Raw genomic sequence first — 24,384 nt, 5'->3', positions numbered from 1 at the left:
GTGAGCCAGGTAGCTCTCTTAGCGCGGTAGTTCATTAGATAGCGTTAGCCACTCTAATGGGGCATTTTATTATGGATTGTGATACTGCAGTGCTTTCAATTTCATTTTCGAGGAAGGAAAAAAAATGATCTTTTATGCTGTTAACAATGCCAATCTCTAAACTAGTAACTACCATGGTCTATTTGCCTGCTAGCTAAGTTATAATAGTTTCCACCACTGGATTTTATCTGATATGACTAGCAATCGTCAAACGTCTAATGTCACTGTTGCCTAACTTTTGCAACGCTATTTATTTTAAACAACTGTTTTCAATAAGTTAAAAAAAAAAAAAGTTATGCTACTTACTGTCACAGTCTGTCTCCCTCATTTTCTTCAAGGACTCATATTTTGAAGTTCTCCTCCAGACTACATATCCCATGTTTCACTGCCCTCATCACTTCCATCTGTTCCTTATTATCCTCACCTGTCTTCCATTCCCTCATTTAGCTCCTTTTGTATAAATATCCTCTAGTTTTGCCCATTCCTTGGTTAGTCCTTGAAGTGTTACGTAGTGCTTAGTTTTGATGTTAAGATTAAGTGTTTGTTCCACTCCAGCAATTATAATTAAAAGATTGAAAATCTACTCCTGCGTCTCCTCTCTTCCACTCCACGTACCCAACGTTACACTTACCTGTTCATAAGACATATTTGTTTGGATATCCATCTTTTTATTTATTTTTTGAGGGGAGGGGCGAGTTTGTTTTTGCTAGTGAAATTCGCTCTGATAAGATGATGATAATTTAAAGCCTTTTTTTTTTTTTTTTTTTTTTTAGTGCTTGCATTTATTTCTCAAAGTAGCCTATAGTTTATTCCAAACTCTGCTTTATAAATTTTATATCATTTTTCCAGCAGAATTGCTTGGCATGGGGCAAAAAGTTCATGGAAAGGTGCAGTTTGTGTTTGATTTTCTTGAGAAAAAATGAATGCCCTCTAAAATGACTGGTTGGACTTTGAGAGTTTCTTCATTTGATATGAACTCTATAATTTAGGTTTTACTAATTTTGTATAGGCATCGATATATCACGCTCAGCTGATAACATGTGGTCAATGTTAATGCTGTTAAAGCTAGAAATAAACATGTCGCAGGCAGGTGCATAGGCTACACAACACAACAGAAAAAAAAAATAGGAATTCTATAAATTTCTTTGAAGATTATTCCAGTTGCAAGGGAAGTATATTACTGTTACAGTCTTGATTTACTCGAGAAGTTTCTCCAATGATGATGGCAATGTACTCAAATGAACCAGAGAAGGTAAATGGTGGTGGACATTCTCCTGTCAGCACAAACTGAACATTTATACACTAAAACTTAATATCAAACCATTTTTATTGACCTCTTTGACTGTTTAATTCACAAAATAACATCTAATGACATCAAAAGCATGCAATGACTGTAAGTTCCTCACTTTCTTTTTAATGGAACATGCAAGTGTTTGCTGAAGCCTTATCTTTCATTTACAGAGTTTGAGAGAGTTATTTATGCTTTTGTTTTGTCTTGAATACTGTAACTCCCTTTACATAGGAATAAGGACTTTTGATTAGCTTACGCACACGTGAACAAATCACTCCTATTTAATTTCTCTGCATTGGCTGCCAATCTGTTATAGAATTTATTTAAAAATATTACTTTTTGTTTTCAAGTCTTTAAATGGAGTGGCGCCTTCTTAATTTTTCTGATCTATTGGGTGTAAACAAACTTGTTAGATGTCTAAGGTCATCTGATCAGAGACTGTTGATGGTTCCCAGGTCAAGACTAAAGCTGAGGGGTGACTGTGCATTTGCGGAAGTTGGCCCAGAGAGATATTTGAATTTAAGTCAAAGACTTATTTCTTTGCCCTGGCTTATAATCAACCTTAGAGTGTATTGTGTGTTGCTTTGTGTAAAATTTCAGATTGTAATGTCCTCTTGTATATGTGGTTGTAGAGCACAGTTCAACTATTGTTACTTTTGTGCTTTTAAATAAAATGATTGATTGATTTAATTGCTTCTCACAAAAATGTCAATTCTGGGTCTCTGAGTGCAAGTTATGAATGTTCGAACACATCTGTGTTGCCCAAAAATACTGACTAAGTAGGAACATTAAAACACACCTATCATGCCAAAAAAATCGTCAAAGTAGAAACATTGAGACATACCTATCATGCCCAAAAATTTGAAGTTCGAAAATGCCTATGATATCCAAATATTATGTTTAGGTATATGTTTCAAATGACCTTATGATGCCATAAATGCTGTCTAGGTAGGAACTTTTTAACATACCTATGATGCCTAAAAATCCTGTCTAGGTAGGGACATTCGAACATGCCTTCTACCATTCCCAAAAATGCTGTATGGGCAGGAACATTCAAACGTGCCTATGATGCCCAAAAATGCTGTCTATGTAGGATCATTTGACCATGCCCAAACTTGCAGCTCAACGTGAGCTGCAAAGAGAGAGAGAGAGAGAGAGAGAAGTATGCTAAAGATTTTTCAATACTGCAGCAACATCCTGACAGCATGAGGTAATAAGAGGAAGTGGGTGTAAGAGTGAGTGAATGAGTGAATGAATGAATGAATGCATTAATGTGCAGTAAGATTGAGTTTGAGTGTGTGTGTGTGGGTAAGGCCGGGGTGGCTGAGATCTGTTCCACTGGTGACAGCCTGTGATATTTCCCCCTGCACCATAGCCAATTATCCTATTTACATGCAAAATGACACTGCATGCATGCCTCTTTAGAGCTGCCTGCAGGGGCAAGACCGGAGCAAAGAGGAGAAATGAAGGGATGAGGGGGCATGGAAAAATGATAGAGAGACTAGAGTATGAGATAAAGAGATGGAATTAGAGAGGAGACAGTAATGTTGACATGAGAGAGCAGAGTTATTATGAAGCATTAAGGGTCGGAGGAATGCACAGGCAAAAAGAGAGAAAGAGAGTGGGAGGATGTAAAAAGAGAGGAAAAGGCTGCATAAAAAGAAAAGAAAAATGTAAAGAAAGATGGATTTTTTTGTTGTTGTTTAAAAACAAGAGAGAGAGAGAGACAGAAAACAACCAAAAAAGACAAAAAAAAAAAAGTTTGAAAAGAGAGAGAGAGAGAGAGGCATTAATGGCTGAATAACAGTGTTGCAGTCTGGACAAGAATGCAGGTAAGTATTCACACTCCATTACCGTAAGCAGTACCAAAAGGGTAGCAGTTGAGGGCAACAAGTCTGTAGCCATATGCTTACTACACATTGTTATGCCCAATGCCTGCCTCTAATGACTGATTTAGGAACAGCTCTCAGCACATCTGCCTCCATATTTAATCTGGAGAGACTAGATTATGCTGTTCCCAGATCAGACACGCATATGGTGTGATGGTCAGAGACATTCTAATTATATAAATCTGTATATTTGATTACTATATACAGTATATATTGCAGAAAGGAATATAATGAGGGCAAATAAATATAAATAAAAAAAGTTTATTTCTTAAACTTAAAGCTAGACCTTAAAAGGAATGTTACAATACAAGTGAAGATCAATCGACAGTATTTGTTGCATAATATTGATTACTACAAAAATAGTTTTGGCTCGTTCCTTGTTTAGGCACTTACAATGGGAGTAGACAGCGCCAGCATTTGAAGGGTTTAAATGCGGAAATACGTTTTGTTCATATTCTCAATTCCTCCGTAAAATGTGTATTATTTGACCAAACCTGCATTTTCTTGCGGTGGTTCGAGATGGAAGAACTTCTAGTTATTTGTCACCATCATATCACCTGTGGGTGTCGCCAGTTCATTGACAAAGTGTGTCATCACGTACCTGAGGTCCATCCCAGCCGCACACTTCTGCACTATTCTACGTCATTTTGAAGTGCAAGTAGTATGTTAACACTGAAAACGCATTATTTGCGTTTGAAACGATATTTCCATCAGCCTGTAATCATTAAGTGCTCCATTTGGGACAATACTACACTTTGAATATTCATACACTGCATGCGTCACTTGGGACACAGCTCTGGTGTCGGGTAAATGCGTACCAAACAGCTTTTATTTAGAATGTTTGATTATTTTCATCATGAACGTGTGCATATAACAGGAAGAAAACAAGTTTATGTTCTGCTGATTGAAGACAATGCCAGCTACCCAATCAACTCCATGTAAGCAAGGAAGTTACATCACCTACACTCTTGGTATCCTTGCGCAGACATTATGGGAAAGAATTTATCAAGGTATTGCGTCGTCAAGACAATGAAGTTGAAATATTAGAGGTAGTTTAGAACATGAAAGGTTAGAGATTTTATCACATTAAAGTTGTTAACATATTTATATTAAAAGTCTTGTGGCTTTTTTGAAATAGTGTATATTTTTACATTGAGAATTGTAAATGCTTTCCTGTACACAAGTTTTAATGAAGGTTGAGAAGGATGGGAACTGTTTTTTTATTTTGGTTATCAACATTATGCCAAAAATGCTGTCGACAGAGTTTAACTTGTATTGAAACTGGAACTCCTTTAAATAAAGCCTATTTATAGTTTATCCAGCTGACCTCCAAAACTGTTGATCCAGTTGTTTATTTTATGCACAAATATAAGCACAAGTGGGTAGGCGAAATTGTGCGTGCAAAACACTAATAGGCTGGGTCAAGTGCAATTGTTCAGAGGTTCTTCTCCGGTTGTTGTGCCACCTACGTACTATTATGTATTCCATTCCCTGTCAAGCAACATTGATATAAATAAAAACAGCCCATTCATAATAATGTGGTAGTGTAATTGGGCTGTATGCAATGCATTCCCTGCTCTGTGACTGTATTGTCACCTGCGCTGCTCCGGATCACAATGTATGTGTTGTGTGTTCTATATCAGCCTCTCGTCCTGCTCACCCATCTCTCATCTGCTTGAAATATGCTTTGCTTCACTCCCATTGTTCATTGTTTTGGAATGTATTTTTGTGATATGTTTCTCTGTTTAATGTTTTATATTTAATTTCTGTACAGCGTCTTTGAGCTTTGGAAAGGCACTTTACAAAATAAACTTTGCGTTCAGATTTTGTGGCGAGAATAGACGTGGTTCTCAAACATCTTAGCGCAATGACCTATTTGTCAGGAAAATAGCAAATTGTGCTTGTCAGTTCATTAACATACAATACACCCACAGTTTGCATGCATACACCAACATATAACGCAAACACTCCCACCCACGCCCACTTGCGTTCTGTGCTGCTGCAAAATAGCACTTAGAATTAGCGCTCACGAAAGCTGAATAAGACTTAGTACAGGGACGTTGCGAGTAGCACTGCGAGTATCGTTGCGCCTAGCGCAGCCACGCAAATAGAGCCCTGGTTGCATTACAGTAATTGTTTGACTGTAATATAGTAAATAAAACACTGTATAACAACACTGAGAAAGATCATTGGGAATAATAAGTATTACAAACAAACTCAAGAGTAAAATGTCTGGAAGCATTATGGTTACGAGAATTTGGGAGGAAAATGTGCTTGATTAATGCTTTGAATAATGTAACGCAATAAAATCGTAATGGTCCTAAAACAGGCTTCATTTTCTCATGTAAAATATAATTTCTAATTTTTTCCTTTTCGGACTGAAATATAACCGGAAATATTTTTCAGAAAATTTGTTAGAGAACAAAAATTCACTTATGACTAAATGGTAAGAAGCTATGCAGTATGTCCTAAATCAAATATATTTTGCAACGGATTCAAAATAAGTAAAAAAAAAAAAAAAATTTATGAACTAGAACATTTATTATTCTTTACAAGAGCACTCATGAAGGACCTATAGATGTGATGCTGTGCTGAACACTAATGAATGGAGATTAATGGGAAAACCTTGAGCAAAATATAGCAACAACTCTTCATGTCCACGGACATCACGCACAAGTGGGAGGCTGTCTGCTGGCTCCCCAGGAGGAATAGATGTTGCAATATTTTGAGGTAGAAAAGCGAATCCCTTTTTGTTGAAAAGTAAAGAAATAAAGTTCTGGATAGTCTGGAAAAACTTTGTCTACACCTAGTTTGCAGAACTAATATCAAGCAAAATCAGATAGCTGATAATCATGCTAGTAAAGTGGGCACGAGAGAATGGTTAATATGTAAACGAACTTGCCGGGGTCGGTTAACCAAGCCCTTTTTGTCACCTGATGGCATGTTTAAGTGATTAACTTTTGAAGGTGGTTCAGAGATTTATGATTCTCTCAGTTTATGCCTGAGTGACATGAACACTTCCGAGAGTGCTCCCCCCTCATAAAAGACAAGTCAATGGTGCTGTTTGAGGCCACAGTTTTTTGGAGATTGAGTGATTTGTGAAAAGCATGACTGACAGGTAGCAAATCCCTGCAGTATGGGCTGTCAAACACAAATCAAATGCAGGTTGAGGGTGTGTGTGTGTTTGTGTATAAGTGAACACATGTGGGCTCATGGGGGTGATGGCTAAAGAAGAGACAGAGAAAATCCAGGAAACAGATAACACAGGGTTTTGATGTATTCATCACATTTGTGTTGTCTGGCATTGTTCTTTATTGCAGCTCTGAATATTGCATTGCAAGAGATGAAACAGGAAATTTTCATGATGCACCCAGTTTAAGGCCATTTCTTCTAATAGTACAAATTCAATGTAGTGTTCATGCATATTTAACACCAGTGATGCACGACTTGAAATAAAAGATTTCAGTTTTTGTCAGGAGTGTGTGGGGTGATATATTACAAAGAGCAAAAATGTAATAAATATTTATTAAATTAATGTTTCAACACTATTTGGTGTAATTTTTAATGTAGCATGTTTAGACTGCATTTGGTCATAGCACTATAATGATTTTAAATGTATTCGGGTGTTGTGTGTTTTTTTTTTTGTTTTTTCCACAACCATGGGAAGATCATGGTCACAAAAGACTTGCATGACTATAAGACACAGTATATTGTTGTCCTTTTCCTTTTTAAGGACAGGAATGTGCATCAAACAAAGGTGTAAAAAGAAAAGTTCGCCTCCCCCCCACCAAAAAAAAAAAAAAAAAAAAAAAACTTTCATCATTTACTCACCTTCATATTGTTCCTAACCTGAATTACTTGAAACACATATTAGATATGTAAGGCAACATGTTGTATGGAAAAAAAAGAGCAGAGTTAACATTTTTCAAAAAGTCTCCTCTTGGGTTCCGTGGGAGAAAGAAAGTCATACAGGTTTGAAACAACACAAGGTTCTGTATTCAAAAAGACAGATTTTTCATTTTTGGGTGAATTAACACTTTAAATTATTTATAAACAATTCAAGCTTCTCACCTGATCCTGCCTTGCACCCTCTGAGTTTGGTTTCCATCCATCACACAGTTCCCGGCAAAGCTTGTACCTCGAGCCCCACCGTACTCCCTACGTAAAGCCATGGCTCCATGTGTCAGTACCGACACACCCTTTGCGATTCGTCGACGTGGCTCATCCCTCCACCCCTGGGGTCGTACTGCAAACAGGGCCTTGGGCAGACCCTCTAGACCAAGTCCTAAAAGAGCTGGGCCCACTGCAAACCACATGTGTGAAGGTGTGGCCTGCCCTGATGCCCATGCCGCTTTAAAAATGTGCTCTGCCTCTTCTTGCGAGCAGTATAGGAGTCGCACCTATAGGGGTTGGTAAAGCAAAAATGGAACAAATATTCAAAGGGTTTCCTTTTCAATTTTAAAAGGCTCCAGCACAAAATATATAGCTTATAAAACAGCAGTGTTTTTAAAAGTTGACGTTATTTTTAAAGGAATATTCCAGGTTCAAAACAAGTTAAGCACAACCAACAGAATTTGTGGCATACAGTTGATTACCAGAAAATGTATTTTCACTTCCCCCTAGTTTAAAAACGAGGTTACAGTAAGGCACTTAAAATGGAAGTAAATGGGTTTGGTTCATAATTGCTAAAATACACACTGTTTTAAAAGTATAGCCACAGGATGTAAACATTTTATATCTTAACATGATCTGAGTGTGATCAAATCACGTACTAACCTTATCAGTGTAAAGTTACACAAATGTAAACATAAACGTGTAATGTCTTCAGACATATGTGAACAAAGAAAAAAAGTTGTCCAGGTCATGACCGGAATACTGACCATTAAGGTTAACTTGTATTGAGCACGGAATATTCCTTTAACCTGCACAGTGAGTAAAAAATGTGGTACTCCTGCACAAGACATCCAGCGCATGTTTACAAAGAAAAAACTGTGGTGGGTTAGATGACAATGAGAGATCCAAGCCTCATCAAAAAAGCCTGATTCAGTAAGCTCCTTCTAGCTCTTCACGATACTCCTATTATTGTCCTATTTATACGGAATAAAGCTACAAATTTGTAGAAGAACAGAGTGTTCTGGTCAGCTTGTTATTCATGTGCTAGCTTGAGCTCTTCATCATCCTTAGAATGACCATGATAGTGTTTCAAAAACCCACACCTAGGAGAAAGGGTTGTACAAGGCTTTTTCTCATGGATTTCTTACACGTTTCCAAAAATCACAGAAAAGGTCACATATATCAGACTTCTTGAAAGTGCTTAGACGTGTAGGGTTGTTGTTTTTCATTCTAAAGATGGGTTGCTTATCCCACTTCTCAACATGTAGCCACAGGCTCCTGACAGAGAGATAAAACTACTCGAGAGGCGAGTTGTGAGGGATTTGACATGGAGGCAAAGGTAGAATGCATATGCAGGTAGTTTATTAACCCTGCCCCCTCTACGAACAACTCCCGGTGTTCTCCTTTGCGGTTGTCCCCTTGGTCATGGTGCTGGACGATTCGGGTGACTTTGTTGAAAGTCACAAATCAAGGATGGATTCAGTATGTCGTTGGTGGCTACCCACGATCTCTCCTCTGGTCCGTAACCTTCTCAGTCCACCAGGTACTGCATCTGGCCCCCTCTACGACAAGAGTCCATGATCTCTCTGACCATGTAAGCAGGTGATCTGTCGATCTCCAGTGGAGGCGGCGGTTCAGGATCCGTGGTTCCGGAGCCAGACGCCGGGTGGACCGGTTTCAACAATGACACATGAAAGGAAGGAGAGATGCGGTAGTTTGCAGTTTGCAGGGTAGCAGCAACTTGAGATCCCGTGTAGATAACCAGACCCTCTGACCAGGCTGGTAGTTGGGGTGGGGACACCTCCGTCGATCAGCTTGGATTTGTTGGGCCCGGACGGCCCGCTGTAGTCTGACGTGCACACGGTCCCACACCTGCTCGCTCCGCCTGATCCAATCATCCACCACTGGCACCATAGAGGGTTCACCTGACCAAGGGAACATAGGAGGTTGGTAGCCCAGCACACATTGGAAGGGAGTGAGTCTAGTAGAGGAGTGAGTGAGGGAGTTCTGAGCATATTCCGCCCATGGGAGGAAATCGCTCCACTTTTGTTGTTCACGACTGCAGCATGACCTGAGATATCTGCCTATCTCCTGGTTCAGCCTCTCCACTTGTCCGTTTGCTTGAGGATGATAACCAGACATGAGGCTAATGTTGATGTCTAGCTGCTTGCAGAAGGCCTGCCAGACTCTGGAGGTAAACTGCGGTCCCCGATCAGATACTATGTCTTCTGGCAAACCATAGATCCTGAAAACTTGGAAGAGAGCATTTACGGTCTCCATGGCAGTGGGCATGACTTAGAAAAACGATCAATGATAAAGATGGTAGTATACCCATTGGAGTTTGGCAGATCTGTGATGAAGTCGACAGACAGGTGGGACCAGGGCCTCTGAGGGATAGGCAGTTGCTGTAGAAGGCCGGCTGGCAGTTCTCTGGGGGTTTTTGACTGTGCACAAACTTGACATGCCTTTACATATGCAGTGACATCATTTATGAGTGAAGGCCACCAGAATGAGTTACGTACCAGGCTTATCATCCTCTGGATACCAGGGTGTCCAGTGCTGAGGGAGGTATGAATCCATTGGATCATTCTCTGGCGTAGAGTGCGTGATACATACTGTTTTGTTGGGGGGCATTCAGGTGGTGCAGGATCTGTCTGTTGGGCTCTTTGGATTTCTTCAATGATGTCCCAGTTTATGGGTGTGATGATGACTGAAGGTGGTAATATGGATACATTTTGAAGTATGTTGTGAGAAGGATCATAGCGACGGGAAAGAGCATCAGCCTTGCAGTTCTTACTACCAGAGCGGTAGGTGACTGAATTGAAACCTTGTGAAGAAGAGTGACCATCGGGTTTGTCTGGGATTGAGTCGTTTTGCTCCCTTGATGTATTCAAGATTTTTATGGTCGGTGATTAATTGGAATGGATGGACAGATCCTTCAAGCCAGTGGCGCCACTCTTCTAACGCAGCCTTCATGGAGAGAAGTTCTTTGTTTCCAACATCATAGTTCCTTTCAGATGAGTTTAGTTTATGTGGGGAAAAAAAAGCGCATGGATAAAGTTTTCCAGGGTTACCGTTGTGTTGCCGCAGTCTGATACATCCACTTCCACAATGAATGGTTGGTTAGGATCGGGTGCTTGAGAATGGAGACCACCCGGTCGTGAAACTTGTCTTGAGGGTTTCGAAGGCTTTTTGAGCAAAGTCACTCCATGGTAGTTTGGATGGTTTTCCTTTGAGCAATGACTTAAGGAGCAGAAAACTTGTAGCTTCTTAACAGTATTGGGTCTTGGCCATTCCATGACTGCCTGGATCTTGGAGTTATCCATCTCAACACCCCTATGACTGTTTATATACCTCAAGAATTTTGTCTGGGTAGTGTGGAACTCACCATTTTCTGCTTTCACGTAGAGCTGATGTTTCTGTAGGCATGAAAGGACCATCTTAACATCTTTGATGTGTTGTGCCTTATCTTGGGAGTAGAAGAATATATCGTCGATATAGGCGATGACACACTTGTTTTAATGAATGATTGGAACACAGCTGATGCATTGGCCAGGCCATGAGGCATCACCTGGTACTCATAGTGCCCCCTAGTGGTGATGAAAGCGGTTTTCCACTCATCTCCTTTAATACAAATGAGATTGTAAGCACTTCTCAAATCAAGTTACGTGTAGATACGTGCTTCTCGTAGTTGTTCCAGGGCAGTTGGAACAAGAGGGAATGGGTACCTGTAGTCAATACAAAACCCTCAGTAGTCAATACATGGATGGAGCCCTCCATCTTTTTTCTCCACGAAGAAATGAACCCTGACGCTAGAGCCTCCTCGACGTAGGTTTCCATGGCCATGGTTTCAGGTCTTGATAACGGATATGCTTTGCTCATGGGAGGTGCCATGTTAGATAGTAACTCAAAAGCACAATCCCATAGACGATGAGGGGGTAGTTGTGTTGCCTTGATCTTGCTGAAAACTTCGGAAAACTCAGAATATTCTTTGGGGATCTTGACTTGAGCTTGAATCTCAGGACTTTCGATGCTAGTAGTTAAACATGGCATGGTGACAGTGACATGAAGACAATTTGACCGGCAATAATCTGACCATTGTTTTAGCTCACCCTGTTTCCAGGAGATGATGGGGTCGTGAATAGCCAACCATGGATAACCCAGGATGAGAATATTTTTGGGTGAGTTGATGACAAACAGAGATATGGTTTCTGTGTGAAATAATCCAATACGTAGTGTCACTGGAACAGTTTGGTGAATGATGCCTGTGTCTATGGGTGCATTATCCACAGCAGTGATGTTAATGGTGGGTATGCAAGGTACTGTTGGGATATGGAGTTCCTGTACAAGATCTTGATGAATCGAATTTACAGTGGCCCCTGAGTCAATGAGTGCAGAAACACATTTCAATTTATCATCAAAGGAGAGTTCGATGGGAAGAGAAAATCTGTAGTGTATGGGAGAGGAAATACTCTTGATACTCACATTTGTTCTAGAAGTTTGATATTTCTTGCTTTTGTGAGGGCATGCAGATTTCGATGACTCCTTTCACCACAGTAGTAACACAGTCCCCCTCTATGACGACAATCGCGTTCTTCATCAGAAACTCTATCATAGGTGATCTGCACTGATTCAGGAGCTTCGGAGCATGCCTGGACTTGACTGTGTACTGATGGTTGTGACTTGGAGCTACTTCTTGAACGTGGTGAATTTCGCAGCAAATTATCGATCTTTACAGCCAAGAAAATTAGTTCAGTGAGCACTGAATTCTCACCCTTGCATGCAAGTTCAATCTGCAGATTGTGGTTCAGTCCCTCTCTGAACAGTCTTAAGTGCGATATCGTTCCATACACTTTGGGCTGCTAGTGTCCTGAAGTGTATGGCAAAGTCAGCTGCTGAACGTGAACCTGGCATAAATGAAGCAGCTGAACAGAGACATCTTTACCTCCCTCTGGGTATTCAAACACTTCATGGATTTGGGAAGCGAAGTAATCAAATGAAGTTTGGAGTTGCTTATCAGTCTCCCAAACAGCACAAGCCCAGTCTAACACTTTACTGGTAAGTAATGTCATCATAAATGCACATTTCTTCGAATCCTGGCTGAATGAGTCTTGTTGGTTGGAGAAATATATTCTACACTGATGTAGAAACTCCTTACATTTCTCTGGTGAACCATCAAACTCATCAGGAAGAGCGAATCTTACCGGTGTAGCATGTGGAGATGGAAGAGAATGGATGTAGTGGGTGAGGCTCTCATTTGCAGCTCTTAGGTTGTTCAGTTGCTCTTGGTAACTTGCGAGAAGTTCTCTCTGGTAAGCGAATGCAGCCTGGAGCCGAGAAACATCCACTTTATTCAATGGTGGTGAAGTATTCTGTGAGGGACTCAACATGGAGGCGAATGTAGAATCCATATGCAGGAAGTTTATTAAACACAGCAAACAAACCCAAAACACAGGGCAGAGACGTAATCGTTGAAGCAGGCAAAGAAGTCGTTATCAAGTAATCAGTCCAACCAGGCAAACAGAGCAAAACAGTAATCCAAAAATCAGTAATCCAATAAAGCAGACACAATGGTCATAACAAGAAGGCAATGAAACAGGCAATGGGAAAAATGCTTGGTAAGGCAGTGAAACTAGCAATATGTCACAAAGTAACAATGGACAGGCATGGCTATTTATATGGTGTAAACAGGAAGTCACCATAGAAGAAGCGGTTCAAAGTTAGTATTCGGGAGAGGGCTCCCTCTGGTGGTCGGCTGAATGAATACCAGCCTCATTCATCACATGAGTGGTTGACTGGTTACTTGCACTCCTCCAACAGTTCTTATAACAACAGTTGCAAAATTGGCAGTGTAGAATCAATAGACTGTTTGTGAGAGGTTGCTTTTTTAGTTCATAAATGTTTGTCAGAATGCCAAAGTTTACTGGCTGTAGTGTTTTGTAATCTGGAGGAGAGATCAGAGTAAAATGAAAATTCTGCTGTCACTTACTCACCCTATGTTGGTCCAGACCTGTATAACTTTCTTTCTTCCATGAAAAAGAAAAGCAGATGTTAGGCAGAATGTTAAGGACTAACAACCTCAGTCACCTTTCACGTTCATTGTATGGAAAAAAGATGCAATGAAAGTGAATGGGGTGTTGTTGTCCCTAACATTCTGCATTACATCCTCTTTAGTGTTCCATGGACGACATAAAGTAATATGTTTTACATACATACATATACAGATTTGTAACAAAATGAGGGTGAGTAAATGATGACATAATTAACATTTTTGGGTCAACTCTCCAGTTAACTCATGGTAAAGAGGTAGATTTTTGAGCCAGGGGTTATTGGATTATTTAGTCTGACAGCTATTCTGATAATGGGCCAGTTTACAATTTATCAACATCCTGTTATTTTTTAGATAAGCTTATTAAAACAAACAAAAAAAAAATGCTATTAAGTTTGTTTCAAAGTGAAATGGAACAAATCACCAGAGGCAGGGTTTTACATTTATAACAAAGCTCAATGATAACATCTGTACTTTTATATATTAAGTGTCTGTTGGGCCCTTACAAAAACCGAACAGACATTTTAATCACTGTAAGTAAAAAGGAAAACTTCCTATCATATAGCATTAAGTGACCCCAATTTTTTACTTTTTCTTTTACTGTGCAGAGACCATGACAGGCACTTTGAATGTGGTCCTATATCAGTCACTGATTAGGGTCTAAAATTCTTGGTGCTTGGACACTGTGGGGAATTAATCAGTGAAGCTGTTAAATGCAGAGAATGTCTGCTGGCTGGGCTAGTCCTGTGGGGAATTGAGTTGGTCACCTTTGGGTCAGATGGAAACTGTCATTTAATGTCATGCTGCTCAGTAACATTACGTCTCCCCTTTCGTAGGTCACGCAACGTCCTTATCTTTGGTACACTTCATGTAAAGGCCACAGTACGAGAGAGGGAGAGAAAGAGAGAGAGAGAGAGAGAGAGAGAGAGAGAGAGAGAGGGAGAAGAAATGAAGGGAGGGTGGAGAAAAGAAAAGAAGAAAAGAGTGGAATGAATACAGGGACGATGAGTGGGAAGGTTAATCGAGAAAGCAAGCTGACAATATGGTGGAAGCGATGTATAGAACAAATGAGCTTGACCATATGGTACTAATATTGTAACGCTATAGAATAATTGCTCTAGAGATATTAGAGCTGCCTTTTTCCTTTTCATTGTCATATTCATACTTCTATAATTAACCAAGACTGATTTGGTAATACAATTGTTAATTGCACGGTCAGTGAAGCCACTTTGAATTTAAATGAAAAAACTGAAATAGGAGCTGGTGTGGGGGGAGCAGCAGTTCGTTGAAAGGAAAAGAAACAGAGGAAGAGAATGAAATTGACAAGTGCTATAGAGAAAGAGCGACTCAATGACACGTGGAGATTGTGAAAACAGAAGATATTAAATATAAGAAGGAATACTGTTTCTGAGCTCTTTTAAATTTTTCAGAATTTTGTAGTAAAGACAGATATAAATATGTATATATACAGTATACTATATATACAGTGGGTTTCAAAAGTCTGAGTCCACTCGTGTAAATGCATCTATTTTGCATTTTTCTAATTTAATACAGTTTATTTTTGTTCCACTACAAGTTATATAATCAGCATAACAATTTGAGTGAAAAATTAATTTTAGAAGAGCTATCATGGATTCCACAAGTTTGTTCACAACCTGATGATTCATGTTAACTAGCATGATTAGACAAAAATCCTAAAACTTTGTTTATTTCCAGATTTAAATTTTGAATCCAAGATTTTCAATGTTGTCTCAGATTTTGAACCCCACTGAACACATGTATATACTTATATTTCCTCTCCTGACCTGTGCTTCATTCTCCTTCAGTAGCCTGCGGGTGCGAGCACCTCCCAGGTCATCGGTCAGGTTGAGCATCACCACGCTCTTTCTCTCCCAACCGATGAAGGAGCCATCTATCATGCCCTCAACCATAGCAATGAAGTCCTCGTAGCCATGGTGGCGTGTGGTAACCACAGAGAACGCCGTCCAATCAAACTCCTCCAAAACTTCAAAAATGACCTCCAGTTGCAGGGCAGTAGAACAGGAGAATTGCAAGTAGACGGAGCCACTTTCCTGAAATTGAGAAGAAAATATGGAGCATGGTGAAATAAAAAACTTTGTAACCTAATATATTGCATAGAGAGTGACACTTTTAAAAGGTCCAAGGCATGGTCTAGTTTTAGATCAGTCATCTTCTACCCTTCTCTTTGTTTCACCATTTCTGATTCATCAGATCTTTTTCTCTACCCTCGTTTTTTCCTCCAAGTCTTCTGCTTTATTCTCATTCAGATCAGTACAGTCATTCTTAATACCCACACAGTGTGATGTAAAGCATTCCTTGCTATTCATAAGCCTGTGTTTCAGGAGACATTAGTGTCCTTGGCTGTTTTAGGATTTGAAACATTCTGTTCGGCTTCGACCAGCTCTGTTTTTATTTTCTATACCCAGGAAGGTGACCATTCTACTTTACAGTCGAGGATATTTATGACTCTGACATAAAGCCGTATTTTCTGATAGTAAAAAATAGCAATGCTTAGGCTGACACTTGCTAATGTATCATAATCATGATCAAATATATCATGAATATGGCATGACACCTGTTTTTTACCTGCTGCGGTGACACTGGCCATTAAACGAGATGAGTGCCGTCTCAATAACTAGCTGTTTTTCCTTAAAAATTCAGTCAAGCTTAGTGTGACCTCTATAGTGCTTTGAAGAATCATTTGTGTACAGATGTTTTGTGCGTACTGCAGCTGCTAAGACAACACATTAGAGTACATATTGTAATTGCGGCATTGCAATTATGTAGAGACAAATCATTCATTCTGAAGTCAGATTACTTACATCTGCGTGTAAACAGCATGTTCTGGAAAAGATTAGCTTATAGAAAACATTTCAAGTGTGTTTATGCCTTTAGAGAAGTTTACATACTGAAATAGAAGTATTCTCAAAGATGTGCATGTATGACTGGAACATTTGTGACTGTAGACACCTGACATAATGATCAAAACTAAATAGTGATCATGACAACAACAACAAACAATATTCTGTTTAACTCGCTGATATTAAGTTTGGCTTAAACTAGAACAGCTTTTCCACATTACAAACATTTCCTGTGGAAATGAAGACTCAATTAACTCCATGGTACTTTCCCTTATGAATAATTTTCCCCTAGGCATTACCTTGAAAATCTTGCAGTATTTTTTGTTTCATAATTACACACTGAATGTTGCTATGTTTATGATAAATATCTGTAAAATGTAAGCAGTGGAATTTAAAGGCACTCGGCATTTGTAATAATTTGCTTACTAAATGCGTATTACAATGTTACATGTGTTGACAATGCATGACCAAAGGATAAAGCTAGGCTATTACTTCGGGTCTCTCAAACAATAACTTAACAGAGGAGCCGCAAACCTGGTGAGGAAAAAATGTCACAATTGCATAGTAGAATTAAGCAGGCATAAAGGCTCACCTCCGCACTACATTTAAATGAAGAGCCGCTCGTAAAGAACTACTGTAACTTGCAGCGGTGTAGCACTAAAATGAGTCAGGTTACATTTCACAGGTGCTTCAACTGAGTATTGGAATCAAATACACTGATAAATTAAAAATGGTAGCAGGTGTATCATTTTTAATTCATTATATTTTATTGAGAGTAAGCGGGAGAAAGTGAGAGAAAAAGACAATATCAGATGACTTCCTGACATACATGCACATACTGTAAATAAAAAGTTTATATAATTTATGTTTGTTATGGGTCAGGACATTTTTTGTTAGTCATAACATCATTATTTATTCAACCTACTATAACATTCTAATATATAAACCAAGGATGGATTATGAACCCGGCAAATGGGGCCAATGCCCTGGGACTCTGACTTCCTGGGGCCTCGGGGGGTCTTACGCTGGGAGGCCCACAGTGACAATCAGAAAAAAGGCACTGCAAATGCAAAAATTATATAAATAGACTAAAAGTGCTTGAATGTGTGTCAGCCATATAATGTTTTCCCTTTTTCTTTAAGAGACAGTCGGATGCTAACATCTGTATTTCACATTTTGTGCTGAATGTGCTGTAGTTCATGTACAGTATAAGTATTTTTTTTATTTGTCCTAGAAGGGCTGTCACACATATGAAATTTGACTGATGATTAATTAATTAATTGTCATACAAATAATTGTGATAAACTATTTAATGGTCCGAACGGCTTGTCACAATTATGACGATTAAGTGTCTAATTGGCATACTTCTTAAGGTGTATGTGTGCTTAATACACATACCCCTTAAGAAATTATTTATTATGTTGTTATCATTTAACTTGGAATTGTAATAAAATAGGGATATATGATTTCCTTTAAGGCTTTAAAAAAATATTACACAGGGGTAGAATGACATGAAAAATTATATTTTAAATATCACAATATTTCCAAATACTTAAAATATCTCTCTTTTTGATTAACTTTAGTCTTGGTGAACTTTACATTGTTGTTTTTGGAACCCAGCCAACCTGAATATTATATTATATTATGCAATTGTAATATCTTTATTTTCTAAATTCTTCACTTTCATACGTTATTATGAGGCTTTCCGATTAAACACACAAGCCCTTATTTCTCATTAAGGAAGACTTTTGAGATTCCGTGTGAAAATATCTTTCTTCATCCTGTCATCTCCACAGAAATAGAGTAAGCAGGCGTGTCCTCCTCTGTGTCACTGCGTGTCATCAGCACTGCGTGTTTGAACCCACAATGAACATTTGCCATTACACAATTGTTAAATTTAAGTGAAACTGGAGTGCTTTGCAAACAAAACCTTGTTTATATTTTTGCGTGAGTTTGGCGTGAACGTCTGCAGACAGAGCACGCTTCTTCAGAGGCTGCTTTAAGTGCGTTTCGCGATGCGGCTCAGTGAGATGGTCGGAGTTCAGCACTCAAATAATGAAATAACACTGGAAAATGCAAAACAAAAATGCAGCGTTAGTGGAATTTGTAAATTCGCCTTAAATTCCGTCACATGTATGGTGCATATGTTGAGGCAGTCGAGGGAGGTGGGGGGCATCTTGGAAGCTGGTACCAGGGGCCTTGAATGACCATAATCCAGCCCTGCTATAAGCGATATATACATAAAAAAAAAAAAAAACATTTGTAGAGAAATCAAAATGTCAGATCTAAATGGTTTCAGATGTAAATGTCTATATGGAAATGAAGTACCTTCTGTTAGCTCTGACGGCAGCAATTACATTTTTTACACATAAAAAAATGGAACAACCTGTTCTGCAGTCTCTCAGCACCCAAAAAATAAGTATCATACTGTTGGAAATCTATAGATCAAAACTGTATTTGTAAGTCTATCAAAATCAATTTTCCTTTTTAATTTATTAAAAAAAAAAAAAAAAAAAAGAATGACCTATTTAATTTGAAAAGAAACATTCTTGAATATATTTTTTTAGTTCAACCCTATTGTTTTAGAAATGGAAGTTCTGAAGCTTTTGTCCCAATTTCACACACATATGTATCACATATAAATACAATAAGTCTAAAATTGGTCTAAAAATCTGTCTTTCCTCAAGGAACACTTCAAAAGCTCTCAATATAATCTTTTTAACATTTTCCCACTTGTAATCAGAGGTCACAGCCTTTAAAATGACTGGACTCCACAATGACCCAGTTTGTGCTGCTGTTGGGAAGATTTGAAAGACTTCAAGACATTTAATATTGCAGTATTGCATTGAAATGTCATAGGCTATGTTTTGTAGTATTGAGCTCGGCACCAGTGTTGTGAAGCGTTTCATATTCATTGCACCAGACTTGAACCAGAAGTTGTGCATTTGCTAGCTTGTGCCCCGAGACACAAATTTTATTTATTACTGCATTGTACACCATATTGAGGTCCAGATGGACTAAATGATGTATTTTGAGCATTCAAAAGCTTTCAGAGAATAATATGTACCCTGGAAGGCCATTTCTATGAAATAAGCCTAAAACACAAGCAATATATGCAACTTTACAGGGGAGGGAGGGGTGTTTGTGCTTTCAAAAGAATCACAATAGTAACAGACTTCAGTCTCCTCTCTCTGATGCCGCAGCTTTGATTCGCTTGAAATCAACACCTACGAACACTTGAAATTGGATTTGCAGCATTAGACTTAGCAGCCACTACAGTGCGAGGCAAGCGCCAAAGCTAATAGCTCGACCATCTTCTCACTTCTCACACCAAAATATTTAAACACCTGATGTAATTAATTACTGTCTTAATCAAACCACTTAAATGACTCCTTTGTGCCATGCTCTGGTTGGCAGGTTCACGGAGAGGTAACGGAAGTCTCTTGAGAAATGGCCTGCGAGAGTGAGTTAACTGCATGGCTCCAAACCCAAGCTCTCACCAATCCACAACACATGAGCATTTCTAAGTGCAGTTAATTAAAGTCTAAGCAAGCAAATGAAAATGTAATGTAATACTTTTCCACAGGAGAGAAAGACGCTGGCACAATGGCTCTCTCCAGGGTGAAAATAAAACAACAAAGGTAGCTTGAAAAGTATTTGAGTTTAATTGGTCATCTTAATTATGCTAAAATCTTTGAGTCCACCGTCACATGCAAGCAACAGATCTCGGTTATTGCATAATTAATTGTAATAGGGATTTTTCCGAACAAGTCCAGACAGTGCTTGTTCAAAGGAGCAAAAATAAGTGTGAAATAGACAGAGATTCCAAATATTTGTAAAGCCAGGGTTTGTGGCAACATGAGGCTTAAGTGACATAAGAGACCTTCAAAAGGCCTCTGACTGAGTCATTTCTGAACATAATAGATGTACCGGATGTGTTTGTGGAAGAATAACTCTTGCACACTGTAATCACAGAGCGGATACAAAACACCTGAAATACCACACATCTACTAAATATGATTTTCAGTTGTTGATAGCACCTTACTATGAAAATACAATGCCATATAAATAAATATTCATTGCATTTGCAAGGTGCGGTATGCATTTTTTTTTTTTATTTTTTTTTTTGGAAATGTATGCATGATATGTCCCTACTATACAGATATCACTGAAGTTGGTGTCCTGAGAAATCAGAATTGTTTCTGTGACAGCAATATAGGCTCTGGGGTCATCTTACCATTTTAAAGCCAATCAGAAAACTTAGCTATCTAACTGTGAATCAGTTTGTGCATTTGGGTCTTTGTTAAACAGGTTTGGGGAAAGTGGGCTTGGTTTAAGTGATGGTGGCAGTTTAATTCAGTGTGATTAAAGGAATGTTCCAGATTCAACACATGTTAAGCTCAATCAACAGCATTTGTGGTATAATGTTATTACCACAAAAAAAAAAAAAAAAATTACTTCTACTCCTTTTCTTTAAAAAAAGCAAAAATCGAGGTTATAGCGAGGCACTTACAATGGAAGTGAACACAACAAATTTTGGTGGGTTTAAAGTAGGGCTGGGCAATATACTGAATATTCCAGATTTAATCGCGATGATTTTGCTGACGATATAAAATTAAGCAATATTGTTAATTTCGCAATGATGTTAACGTGCTTTTTATTTGGCCATTTAATTTCATTAAGAGTGCATCAGTAGACTAATTTTACGATGCTTCAAGGCTGCACAATGAATCAAAATAAAGCCACAATGGTGAGTTGTATGTGATTAGTCAATTGCAGAAGTTGTTGATTAAAGACAGATAAACGTGGTCTGTTATTATACAAATCTACAATCGGCACAGTATAACAGAAAAGGAGGAGACTGTGTTTCACCAGATGCGGAACATTGTAAACGGTCAAACACACTCTCACACACTTTCAGTGTCAAAATAAAAACTCCAGAGGAAGGTGAAGTTAACAGGATAGAAATATATTACTTTTATATAAAACAAATCTAATACTACAAATAATAATGATAATTCAGTACTTTATTATAGTAATACACTAGACTGGGTCCCAGAATATTAATTTAGTATAATGCAATTTTCAACTGGGTTCCAAAAAACTATAGTGAAGTAGTAAAAAATATATTCAAAAAGTTAATTTAGTGAAAAACTGTGAGAAACATGTCTTCATTATTTTTTAATAGATTTTTATTCAATGCCTTTAAAATATTGAATCCACTTGGCTACAGTGGCTGTTTGGATTCCTCTGAATAAAAATAAATAAAATAAAAAAACACTTTTGAGCCATTTCAGAGCAAATACATAATAATTGAGATTTGTATCATCAATAGGCTTATCAATATATAATTTTTTTAGTCCTAGTTTAAAGGCATTACAGGGCATTAGAGCTTAGAAATTTTATAAAAGCACTTACATTAATTCTTCTGTTAAAACTCACTGATTATTTGAGCTGTGAAGTTGTTTAAATTGTCATTCTATGGCCATTTTATGGTTTTAGGGTTTATAGTGTTACGTCGTCATGGCAGCGAAGTTGTAAAATTGGATATAACTTTACACAAAGATTTTATCTTTGTTAACCCGCATATTGTTTACATCTTGTGGATACTTTTGAAACAGTGAGTATTTTAATGTTAACAGATTGGACCCATTTATTTAAGAAAAGGAGGGACAAGTCTAAATAAATATTTGTGGTTATCAACATTGTCACAAATGCTGTCAATTGGGCTTAACTTGTATTGAACTGCAAATATTCCTTTAAGACTAGTAGAACGCAGCAAAACAGCTGAAATTTCTTACACACTATGGCCGAGTTCGGAATGGCATACTACCAAACTACTCTTACTATTTCTGCCATAGACTGAGATGGCAGAAGTAGTAAGAGTAATATGGGTAGTATGCATTCCGAACTCAGCCTATGATCATTGTAGGCAATACAATTTAAAGTAATTTCTTATACCTATATCTCCAGATACACATGAAGCACCAATGCAAAATCTTAACTGCAAATAGAGGATTTGTTGCCTAGTTGTAGATAGGGTGGGCTAGTAACTTAAAGGTTGTAGGGTCAAATTCTGAGCAGGACGATCCATGATCTATTATCATTGTTTTATTAGCATTGATTTAATATAGACATACCATCATGATGGATTTCTTCCTCCAAATTTATACCGTTTACTTATTTAGAATAATCTAAGAACACAGCATCATGCAAAAATTTCGTAGTTTATGAAATTGCAAACATTTTAAAAAAAATTCACAAACCTCTTACAAAATATTTTTTCTCTGTTTACTCTACCAGAGCCCTGACAATTCACTCTTTTAAAAACCTCAGCTGACCTGTATTGTTGACTAATGCTAATTATTTTGAATAATTAGGCACTGTTTGACTAAATTTGATTTGAAGAGTCATATCTGGGAGACAGCGCAGTGTTTTTCCAGGTCACTGTGAGCAGTATGGATAGTGAGGATAACTGAGGTCATCGCTGAAAAATAGGTACTACAAAATACAATTTCTGGGGGAAAGTGTTATAGTAAAATATATATATATATATATATATATATATATATATATATATATATACTATAACAAAAGAATCAAGTCTAAAGGAAATGGAAATTTTAATTCATAAATTGCACAGACTCTTGCCCACAGGACAGCTACATCCATTCTATAAAATTAATTAAGAAACATTAAATCTAACACTGCATTCTAATCGGTCACGGAGGCAACTGAGATTCGTCCTCCGCCACCCGGATTAAGGTGAGTCACTACACCACCACAAGGACTTAAAGTGCATTGGAAATAAAAAAATAAATAAAATAAAAAGATATACAGTATGCAAATACTGTAAATAAGTAAGTTGAGAGTGTAGCTAGAGTGATTTAATTGTGTCATTCACAGTGTCATTCGCAGGTACTGGACTCGTTTGGCGTGATTTGTTTGATGCGATTCTGAGAGAGGTGGATATTTTTCTTCAGGTTTCACAGGTAGTGTAGTTGTTAACCAGAAATTCCACTATTAAACACAATTTTTGTTAAATGACTATGAAATAACGTGGACTGATTGCTTCAAAAGAAGCATACTGTACCTTCGATTAACAACCTCAGAGCTCATGTTAGGTCTGTCTTTAAAGGTTTATAAGGTATTGTTAATAATCAATTCCCAAATAGAGGAAATTAATGGGATTTTTACTTCAGGAACCAGACTGTTGCACTGTATAGTTGTTTAGGGCAGGATTTTGGACCAATGAGATTTCATGGTGGGCAGGGCTACCTGAGGCAAAAACTAGAAACCAAACAAACAACAAGACTGTTGACTGTTGCTCATTGCTTGTCATGGTCATGGATGGTTAGGACAACAACATATTTTCATGTAAGAGATTTTATCGCTTGTTGTGTTATTTCGTTGCACCTGGTTAGGACATGTTTAAAGCAGAGACTTTTATTTAATTATGAATGGATGTTTACACTTACCTGTGGCTCCCTCCCCAGGCCGGCCCCTCCCCCCACAGCAATGACAGGCACTCCTGTTTGGGCTGAAACGAACTCCAGCATCGGTGCTAACGGTGCACGGGTGGGTGGTGGTGGCTTTTCTTCTTCAAACACAAGGCCTTGCAGTGGAGTTGTCGCCAACAACTCACACAACTGTAGCAACAGGCTCCCGGGACTGCTCTCATTCACAGCAAGCCAGATGACATTAGCTGGCCCCCACGGTGTCATCACACTCTCACCCACCTGTCCCGACCAGGCCCGACTCAGAACACCCGTCCCCGAGCTGCCGCTTGGCCCGGCACCGGAGCCAGAGCCCGCCACAGAAGCACCGCCCACACCCCCCACCCCGGCACTCGTTTCCGGGAGGTGGGAGGAGCCTGAGTGGACCACAGCTATGTTCACTCCGCCCGAAGCCCCTCCCAAGTCCCTCTCTCTCTCCCGGGGGCGGAGCAGCAGTGGGGGGGAAGGCTGGGCCGGCCCAGTGCATGCCAGCACAGCCAATAGGAATGAAAGGGCGGGCCTTGCCGCCATGACAAGGGCAGAGATTCACTTGGGTGAGTAGCACTTTATGCAGGAACGAAACCTTGAAGGAGAAAAGAAATAAAGAATGTTAGATACAGTACAG

General features: G+C 38.7%; 1 protein-coding gene across 1 annotated transcript in view; it reads right to left on the bottom strand.

Moving 5' to 3' along the window:
• Positions 1-24,096, bottom strand: part of LOC127424984 (glutamate receptor ionotropic, NMDA 2D-like) — a 57,854-nt gene extending 33,758 nt beyond the window's left edge. Inside the window, exons 1-3 of the mRNA XM_051670555.1 lie at positions 23,742-24,096; positions 15,187-15,453; positions 7,291-7,619 (exon numbers count right to left, since the gene is read on the bottom strand). Of these exons, the coding sequence (XP_051526515.1) occupies positions 7,291-7,619; positions 15,187-15,453; positions 23,742-23,987 (842 nt within the window). The 5' untranslated portion in view covers positions 23,988-24,096. The remainder of the gene's footprint in view (positions 1-7,290; positions 7,620-15,186; positions 15,454-23,741) is intronic.
• Positions 24,097-24,384: the final 288 nt, after the last annotated feature.

Source organism: Myxocyprinus asiaticus, chromosome 34 (genome assembly GCF_019703515.2).
Source record: "Myxocyprinus asiaticus isolate MX2 ecotype Aquarium Trade chromosome 34, UBuf_Myxa_2, whole genome shotgun sequence".
Lineage (NCBI taxonomy): Eukaryota > Metazoa > Chordata > Actinopteri > Cypriniformes > Catostomidae > Myxocyprinus > Myxocyprinus asiaticus.
Note: the sequence above shows the minus strand (reverse complement) of the source record. Positions and strands in the feature narration are given on the sequence as shown.